The sequence below is a fragment of the Jaculus jaculus genome, chromosome 4 (assembly GCF_020740685.1).
Source record: "Jaculus jaculus isolate mJacJac1 chromosome 4, mJacJac1.mat.Y.cur, whole genome shotgun sequence".
In the NCBI taxonomy this organism is placed as follows: Eukaryota; Metazoa; Chordata; class Mammalia; order Rodentia; family Dipodidae; genus Jaculus; species Jaculus jaculus.
The window spans coordinates 16,536,543-16,546,121 of NC_059105.1; the positions used below are offsets into that span (position 1 = coordinate 16,536,543).

The 9,579-nt window shown below is 54.3% G+C and overlaps 1 protein-coding gene across 1 annotated transcript in view; it reads right to left on the minus strand.

The window, feature by feature from the left end:
• The window catches only part of Igfbp2 (insulin like growth factor binding protein 2), a 28,602-nt gene extending 20,177 nt beyond the window's left edge, over positions 1-8,425 (minus strand). Inside the window, exon 1 of the mRNA XM_004662846.2 lies at positions 8,020-8,425. Within this exon, the coding sequence (XP_004662903.2) occupies positions 8,020-8,410 (391 nt within the window). The 5' untranslated portion in view covers positions 8,411-8,425. The remainder of the gene's footprint in view (positions 1-8,019) is intronic.
• Positions 8,426-9,579: the final 1,154 nt, after the last annotated feature.

The window sequence follows — 9,579 nt, forward strand, 5'->3', positions numbered from 1 at the left end:
GAGTTAGTCTCTTGACATATGGACATGGGCTCTAAAGACCACTCATTACCTAACTCATCCATAAAATAGTTTAAAAAAAGAGCAAAGCATTTATTTTCAGGTGGCTTCCTATTGTATTTAAACTACAGTTCCATGACCCTTTCCACAAAAGGGCCTCAGGACAGTCCAGTTAGAGAGGTGAAAAGGTTTCAAGTGATGCGGGCTGGAGAGATGGCTTAGCGGTTAAGGAACTTGCCAAGCCTAAGAAGGCTTGTTCGAATCTCCAGGTCCCACGTAGTAGCCAGATGCAAAAAGTGACACAAGCGTGCAATGCCGCACATGCACACAAGGGGGCACATGTATCTGGAGCTTGTTCACCGGGGCTGAAAGGCCCTGGCATACCCATTCTCTCTCCCTCTTTCTGTCGAAAGGAAAGGGAAAGGAAAGGGAAAGGCAAGATTTAGCTTGAAATGCGCTGTCAAGTTTTGTTTGTATTTTCAGACTGTTATCTTATACTGCAGCCCAAGCTGTATAGTCCAGGCTAGACTCAAACTCATTGCCATCTTCTTGCCTCAGCCTCCCAAGTGCTAGAATTACAAGCATGAGCCACCACACTGGCTACTTTGACACACGCCCACAGGTGTGACACAGTAGCATCACTGGTACCATGAATTTCTGATTGATAGACAGATGAGGAAACTGACACTCAGACAGAGTATACCTTGTGCCCCTGGAGACTAGGTCATGCTGAACACGTGGGGCCAAGCCCTCTAGACATAAGCAGCCTACCTGACCTTTCCAGGCTAGCCTTTGTTTTAAAGACCAGCTAACGAAGTATCAGACATGTCACTTGCTAAGATTAAGGCAGCTGGGCTGGAGGGATGGCTTAGCGGTTAAGGCATTTGCCTGCAAAGCCAAAGGACCCAGGTTCGGTTCCCCAGGACCCATGTAAGCCAGATGCACAAGGGGGTGCGTGTGTCTGGAGTTTGCAGTGGCCAAAGGCCCTGGCACGTCCATTCTCTCTCTCTTTCCCTTTCACACATAAATAAAAATAAAATATTTAAAAAAAAAAAAGATTAAGGTAGCTAACATGTAAACCTACTATGTGCCAGGCACCTGCATGGTCACGACAGGCCTGAACACGGCCCATAGAAAAGGTAAAATCCCCATTTCACCAAACCTAGTGTCCGAGGAAGGCCCCTGCTCGCCACACGGGGTTTGGTTAGTTGTTTCCTGAGGTTCTGAGACAGGCTCTTGCTACCTGGAACTCGGTCTGTAGCCCAGGCTGGCCTCAAACTCTTGACACCACCCCCTCTGCCTGCTGGATGCTGATGATCCAGGCGTGCACAACCGTATCCAGCTTCCAAGGAGACCAAGTGGCTTTCCCCATCACCTGCTGCTTGCCAGCTCCTCTTTCTCCCCAAAGACACTGTGACCCTTTCATCTTCCTTAGCTTGCTGACACATGAGCTTGCAGTGTGCCCATCTCCTCCTCATCACGCTGAACGTAGGTGCACTTGGGATCACAGGTGCACACTACCATCTCAGGCTTTCCGTGAGTTCTGGGGACGCGAACTCACAGCAAGCACTTGACTGAGCCATCTTCCCCAGTCCCGCTTGGGTCATCTTTTCCTACCCCTGCATGCTGGGCCCCAACGTTTTGGTATAACCCCTGTTTTAGAGAATTCAACTAACCAAAAGCCAGCGATGATACACCACGGCCCACCTGTCACCCACACATGGCAGGTGTCCAGACACAAAACCTCTGGGCAAGAAGTCTCAAAAGCATTTTGCTAACAAGCCCTGGCTTGGCAGTGGAGGCTGAGTGGGTTCAGAGGCAGGTCCCTCAGTTCTTGTCCTCAATCCCTGCTCGGAGCCATGTCTGCATTTCAGATTCAGGCAAGAGTTTCCTTCCTTTGGGGTATAGTGGATAATTGGACACAAAACAAGCAAGGAAGTCATTTCAGACTAGGAAGAGGACAGAAGAGGAGATGACCCATCTTCTGATGGCTGCCTGCCACCTCAGGAAACTGCTGGCCAGGGATAACAAGAAGTAGAGGGGCTGGAACATCTGTCAGCCAGATCTCTGGCCCCCCTAGAGAAGTCTCTGTCACCCCTTCTTCTGGGTCCTCATTTCTGCCAAAGCAACGCTAAGCTCCTTAGGGGGGACATGGCACAGCCCTGGCCCCCAGAAGAACCCTCTCCAAAGCCCAGTCCCTGTCCTGCCAACTAATCAGGGCTTGAGCTGTACGCCACTCCTTTCTCCAGTCACCTGCAGGGCCTCCCTCCAACTGGAGTTGAGGACGGGGCTGATGTACTGTCCATGTCATGTATTTTGGCATGTATATATGTGTAGGCATGCATGTGTGAGCCTGGGGCCTGGAGTGTGCCCAGTGGTCAGGGCATTTGAAAAAGGTTCTGAAAGCCCCTGAAAAAGCTAAGGACTCTGGCTTCCCCAGATGCAGAAAGCGGGGCATGCGTCTGGAGTCTGGGCACGTGTGTGCGTGAGCATGTGTGAAGTGCACGTGGAGGTCAACATGGCAGATCTTCCTCAATCTCTCTCCACCTTATTCCATGACAGAGGGTCTCTCATTAAACCTGAAGCTCACCAATTTGCCTAGACCAGCTGGGCATCTGCCCCCCAGGGATTTCTTGTCTCTGCTTTCCAGGCGCTGGTATTATACGTAAACACATGTTCAGCCTTTTTTTTTAACTCACGGCGGTCCTCCTACTTCTGCCTCCCAAGGGCTGGGATTAAAGGCGTGTGTCACCATGTCTGGCTAAGATATTTTTTAAAAGAATGAGCCAGATATGGTAACACACGCCTTTAGTCCCAGCGCTTGGAAGGCAAGGTAGTATCAGCGTGAGTTCGAGGCCAACCTGAGGCTACATAGTGAATTCCAGGTCAGCCTGAGCTAGAGTGAAACACTACCTCGGGAAAAAAATATATATATTTCTCTATGAGACAGGAGAAAAAAAAAAAGTGTTCCAGGGCCTCTAGCCACTGCAAATGAACTCCATATGCATGCCCCCCTTTGTGCATCTGGGGAAATCAGGGTCCTTAGCCTTTTCAGGCAAACACCCTAACCACTGAGCCATCCCTCCAGCCCCCATGCTCAGCATTGCATGTGCATCTGAATTCAGGCAAGCACTTCAGCTATCTCCTCAGGTCCTCCCCTCAAACCTTGTGTCATCTGTTTTGTTTGTTTGAGGTAGGATCCCCCCTCTAGCCCAGGCTGACCTGGAATTCACTAGGTATTCCGGCTCATGGAATCTTCTTTTGAGCCCTGTCCACTTACTTAGCATGTAGGGGAGAGGTACAGGAACAGGAAGAGGTTTGGGGCAAAAAAAAATAAAAAATAGGATGGTCTACGAATGGAGAGGGCAATGCAAGGGGAGGGAAGAGCTGAGATCATGGGTAAGTAAGGCAGTCCAGGCCCTGGAAGGGGGGCATAAGTTTAGCAGCCCACGAGGGGGCTGGGAAACAAAGGGAAGGAGGATATAGCCTGCTGACTGTGCCCTGCCGTTGTTCCCTGTAGCAGCTGGCCTTCCAGGTGGTAGACTCAGCCTTCTTCATTCTCTTAGCACCAGGGGCTTTCAGAACCTTTTGTCAATTGTGATAGCAACTTTCTATAGCAGAGAAGACCCACGCTGAGAACCAACTGGAAGCTCACCTGATCCCAGGGCCCAGGAGAACAGAGAAGCCTCCTGAGGCGGGTGGACACACTCCTCCGGCTTCTGGCAAGCCACAGCATTCCTTGTTAAGAGATTTTATTCATTTACTTATTTATTTTTATTTGTGAGGAGAGAGGGAGAGAGGAAGGGAGGGGGAGTATGTGTGTGCCAGGCTCTTGGCCTTCGCAAATGAACTCCAGATGCATATTCTACTTTGTGCATCCGGCTTCATACGGGTACTGGGTAATCCAAGCCAGCTGACAAGGCTTTGCAAGCAAGTGTTGAACCATCTCCCCAACTCCAATCCATGACATATCTATAGGACTAATTTCACTGAGTCGCCTAACCCAGAGAAATCATTTGCCTGAACGTTTTTTTTTTTAATTTATTTATTTATTTGAGAGCAACAGACACAGAGAGAAAGACAGATAGAGGGAGAGAGAGAGAATGGGCGCGCCAGGGCTTCCAGCCTCTGCAAACGAACTCCAGACATGTGCGCCCCCTTGTGCATCTGGCTAACGTGGGACCTGGGGAACCGAGCCTCGAACCGGGGTCCTTAGGTTTCACAGGCAAGCGCTTAACCGCTAAGCCATCTCTCCAGCCCTGCCTGAACGTTTTAAAACCTAGGGCACATAAGGTAGGTTAATAGTGAGAGCCAGTCAGCCTCCCTCTTCTCTTCGCCTGCCAGGAAACCCAGTAGTTCAAGGTGGCCAAGAACCATTTCATACATAGACCGTCATGACCACAGCTGACGGGCTCTTTTTCTTTAATCCTCCCACTTGTTCTAACTCAGAGCATCCTTAGCCTGCCTTTTCTGAGGACCTCAGTGTTGCTAGATAGATAGGATCTTTCTCCCCGAGGTGTCCTTAAATCTCTAAGGAATAGATCATTATGACCACACAAAGGAAGCAACAGAGGGGATGTTTCACAGGAAACTCCTAGCAAAGATACTAGATGTATCTCCAGCCTCCCCTGGGCAATGCAGCCCAAGGCCACTGTGTGTGCATGCCTCACTGGACCCCTCTGCTGACCTGTCTCCAAATGCCTGGGAGTCCAGGGTCATACCCTGCATAGTTTCCTAACCAAAGAACTGCAGGTGTCCCTACAAATGTCCCAGAGGGGCAGCCCTCAAGCCCCCCCCATCTCCTCCTACTCTGGCCCACTCTTATGAAGGGGGTCAGTTTAGCCAAAGCTGGTTCATGAAGTTCTGTCCAGAAGCCGGACAGCAGGAAGCACGTAGAGACCGTTAACAATCAGCGACAGTGGGTCCCACTCACTGCAGTCTGTTTTACAACTTTGAACGCGGTATGCAAATTTATGCAAGATGAGATGCAAAGCAGTGCTCCGAGCCAGAAGTACCATTGCTTTCTCCCCCTTAATCTTGAAGCAGGAGTGAGCCACTGTAAACCAGGCCACGCCCCGCCTCCTTCCCCTTCTCCGCCCCCACCAAGCGCAGACTGAGGGCCCCCCCCACTCATCACCCACCAGAGGCCAGCCTGTCCGTCAGCTCCTGGACTTTGAATGACTGCACATTTCTATAGCACCTTTATATGTGCAGAGGGCCAGAAGGCCACTTGGACAGCCCCGCCCCACAGCATAATCCCAGGCATTGTATGAGACAGGGAGGGAGGAAAAGAGGGAAGGAGGCTAGGGAAGATGCTGAGGAGCCAGCCTGGTCTGAATTTTGAAAGGACTCCTTCTGCCCCCGCACCCCCCCCAACTCCCTCACCTCACCCCTGAGTTTTCTAGGTCCTTCTGCTGATCCTACCACCTCATACACCCACACACTTTCAAGCATAAACTTCAGGCACTCACACTTTATTTTTTTTTAACTCCAGGCCTGCCCACCCCACCCCCCAGTCTGACTCCGGTTTGTATGAACCAACAAGGCCCAGCCCATCACCCCCCTGGGATGCAAGCTTACTACCAGCCATTTCTACCGGCTGATGGGCCCACCCCCACCCCCTGCCTCCCCGACATCCCCAGGAAGCCAGCAACACAGCCCCTGAGTCCTGGGAACAAAGACAAAAGAGCTAACAGCAAAGCCGGAACTGCTGGGGTGTGCTGCGTGGAAATAAGAGGCTATGTTTAAAATTCTCTAAAGCAACCTGCTCAAAGAGGAATGCAGACGGGGAAGTGGGGGGGGGGCCTTCTTCAGAGCAAGGAGAGGGAGATGGGCGATGGAGAAAGAAAAGAAACGCAGCCCTCACTGCTAAGGCCTGCCTGGGCCATGTTCAATGTGCTCCACTCACCCCCAACTTGGACCTCAACACTTTCCATACAGAGACCCTAGCCCCCATCTCATCCCCAAAAGCCTCTCCCAAGGACTCACAAGCTTCCATCCTTCATCCCCCGCTGCCCCCCCCCCCAACCCCTGTGAAAACCAGGCTGCTCACCAATCTGCAGTCTGGTCAGCCTTCCACACTCCCCCCCCCCCTCAAGTTAATGATCCCTCTTCCAGATTGGAGCAGGAGAGAAAAACGTGGAAGGCATCCGGGCCTTGGGAGCAGGCTGAGGCAGCAGCTGGGACAAGCTGTTAAGAAGGGAGTCCCATAATCAGGCAGAAAATCCAGAGGGTCATTCTTCTCATGAACTCACCCTATTGTCCCCAGGCTCCCCTGAACCCCCCTCCCCCCCCCCCCACACACACACACCAGGGCTTCAAGGAAGTGGTCCAAGGAGCCTCCCACATCTGTCTGACTGTTGAAAAGACCCTAACCTACTTCAGGGATCCAAGAAGCAGGAGAGCTGGATTTCAGGTTTACAATGAAATCAATGAAGAGTGGGGGGGGGAGGGGGACACTCAAACCGTGAGAGGAATGCACACCACACTTTATTAAAACGGCCAATATCCAAATGATTGGAGACCTTTAGACAGATTCACGCTGCGGAGGGAGATGTTTGTCAGAGTTAAGCTCAGAAACTGCGGACCGCAGGCTGTGTCAGAGGTGATGGCAGAGAACTTCCCTGGGTCTTTTTCTTCTTCTTATTACTAAGAGAAGCAGGAGGCAAGGATTAATTCCAACCCTGGCTGAGCGAGAAGAAAGGAACCCAGGGCTCGCCTCACAGTCAGCCCCACCTTGCTCGGCACTCAAGGTCAAAACCTAGCAGATTTCAACTCTGATCCCTAACTCCATTCTCTAGGAGAACAGGGGAACAAAAAACAATAGCAGGCCAGAGGAAGAGAAAAGGGCTTACAAAGAAGCAGTAAGAATGTTTGCACTTTTCTTTCACACGCTCTCCCCCCCCCAACCCCAGTCTGAGAAACTTGGTCAGACTTTTCCTTTGATACATCAGCAAGCAGCAGACGCATTTCAGCACTCTCTCCAGGAGGAAAGAAAACAAATGCGGCTTCCTCTAGACCACGAGGCAGGAGACTTTTGCAAGAAAAAGCTCACCAACTCCTTACAGCCCCGTTGTGCCTCTCAAGCTAACTTCACAAAGAACCCCAGTTTCCCCATTCTACGGAGTAGGACGCGTTCCCTGGATTTGGGAAGGGGAGGAGTGTACCACATGCCGACCTCAAGAGGTTTCTTCCCGGGCCCAGGCTCCTCCTGCTTTCAGACCTGGGACCCAGATGCTTCGCGGCACAGCTTGGGATCCTGCTCAAGTCTCACAGACGCTACTGCTGGGATCCCCCCCTCCTCGACTCTCAAGCACGTCCCCCCCGCAACCACCACCACCACCGTTTTTATCCGTTCAACATGGTTGCGAGACCCCTGCGATCTCCATTTGCAACTCACCCTCAAACCAAGTCTTTTCTTCTCACCTCCCAACCCTAGGAGAAGGAAGAGTCCCTCCACGCGCGCTCCCTTCTCACCAGCGATCCACGATGTTACCAGCATCCAGTGGCCTAGGCCTCCCCAGCAGCAGCGATCCCACCGGGACCCTTCGGTCACCGATTCCAGTTGTGCCCTCCCCGCCCCCCTCACCCCCCGCCCCAGTAAACCTGAAACTCCTACTGCCTCGGAGCCATCTGACCGACGCTGTCCTCCCTAGCCCCCAGAACAGTAGCTAGAAATTAGGGTGCGCTCCACCTGGGGGAGCCTATGGTGACAAAGTGGGTCTTTCCCCTTTCCATTCATCCCACCGAATCCATGGCCAAGGCTTTCGTTGGCGCCAACTCGAGTCACCCTTCCCAGATCTGAATTTTGGGCTTCCGTTCTCAATAATCCCCTTGGATCTGGTCAAGGACCCGGCTCCGTTTTCCTCCAAAGCAGCCCGAGGTCCCAATCGCATGCCAGCTACCTTCCCTACCGAATGGGGCCTTCCCATCAGGCTGCCCCGCAGCCGTCCCAAGTTTGTTTCTGGTTTTTGTTTTAGCTGTTGTTGTTTTGTTTTAATTTTCTCCCTAACTCGCTGTTACCTGCGACCTGCTGTGGGGTGGTGCCGGCGTCGCGGCGCTTCTCGCAGGTCCCCGCGCCGGTGACCAGCGCCTTGAGGGGCAGCTCGGAACCCGGGTTCGGGTAGCAGCGCAGCATCTGCGCGCAGCGCGGGGTGTAGACGCCGCACGCCTCGCCCTCCAGCCGGGCGCACACGGAGCAGCAGCCGCAGCCCGGCTCGCGGACCAGCTCTGCGCACGGCGCCCCCGGAGGCGGCCCGCAGGCGGCCAGGCGCTCGGGCGTGCAGGGCGGGCAGCGGAACAGCACCTCGGCGCGCACCCCGGGGCCGCAGCCGCCCGCGCCCAGCAGCAGCAGGAGCAGCAGCAGCGACGGCGGGAGCAGCGGCAGCGCGAAGCCGCCGGGTCTCGGCAGCATGACGGCGGCGGGCGGCGGGCAGCGAGCGGACGGCGGGCGGAACGGAGCGGAGAGGCGCGGGCAGGTGCGAGCACGGGGACCGCCTCCTCGCCTCCTTTTCTCTTCCCCTTAGCTGCCCGCCGGCCCCGTCCTAAAAAAAGCCTGGCTCTCCCCGCCCCCTGCCTTCTCCCCTCCCCCTCGGGGAGACCACCCCCTTCCCCCTCGGGCCGCACTCCTGCCTGCCTGCCTGCCTGCCTGCGCGCGGGCACGTGCTTGCGCACACGCCCACCCCGCGGGTCCGGCCGCTGCCCCGCTCCGCCCTGGCCACGGCGGCTCTCCTCGCTCGCTCGCTCGCTCCCTCTCTTCCACTCTTCCCGCCCGGGCTCGCCGACTCCTGCAGAGGAGGACGAACTGCCCGGCGTGGGTAGATGGGGCGTGGGAGTGGGGACGATCCCGTGCTTTTGTCTGCCGGGTCCCTTTGGAAAGAGACTTTTGCGCGCGCTTCCGCGTGTGGCCATCGCGGTGAGCTAAGCTGCTGCGAGGCATAAGAGACCGGGGTCTCCCGCAAGTCGGTTTTTCAGTGCTCGTTACCAACTTCCCTCGGCCCTCTCTGATTGTCCCCGCTGCGGACACGTGGCTTGGAACGGTGACCCTGAGTGAGTTGTAACTTCAGTCCAGCCCGCTCGTGCTTGTGACCACTGCACTTTCCCAGGCGGAAACTCGTGGCTTCAACGGATGAAAACCCCGAAGTGCTCGTTTTTTGGTTTTTGGTGTTTTTTGTTGTTTTTTTTTTTTTTTTTTTTTTTCTGAGCGCTGAGAAACCTGCTCCTTCTCCCTGCCCCCTTCCTCTTTCCCAAACGTTGTCTCCCAAGTCATCCGTTAGAGCCCTGGACCACCTCCCGCAGATCCTGCCTCGGAGGAGAGTCCCAGACACTCGGCGGCAGGGGTCTGGCAAAGTGCGGACCAGACCATCCCCCCAGCCCCCCCGCCACGTGTGAGGGAAAGCCCCGGGCGCACTAGAAAGCGAGGCTGATCCGAGAACTCTCCAATAATACAGGTGACCTTGTTCTGTTTGATTTACTGAGCCGTCTAGCTAAGCTGACCCCTATCATTCCAGCCTGGACTGCCTTAATCATTCACCCAGCTCCCTGCGTTGTGAATTTAACAAAGATCCAGGTCTGAGAGATTAA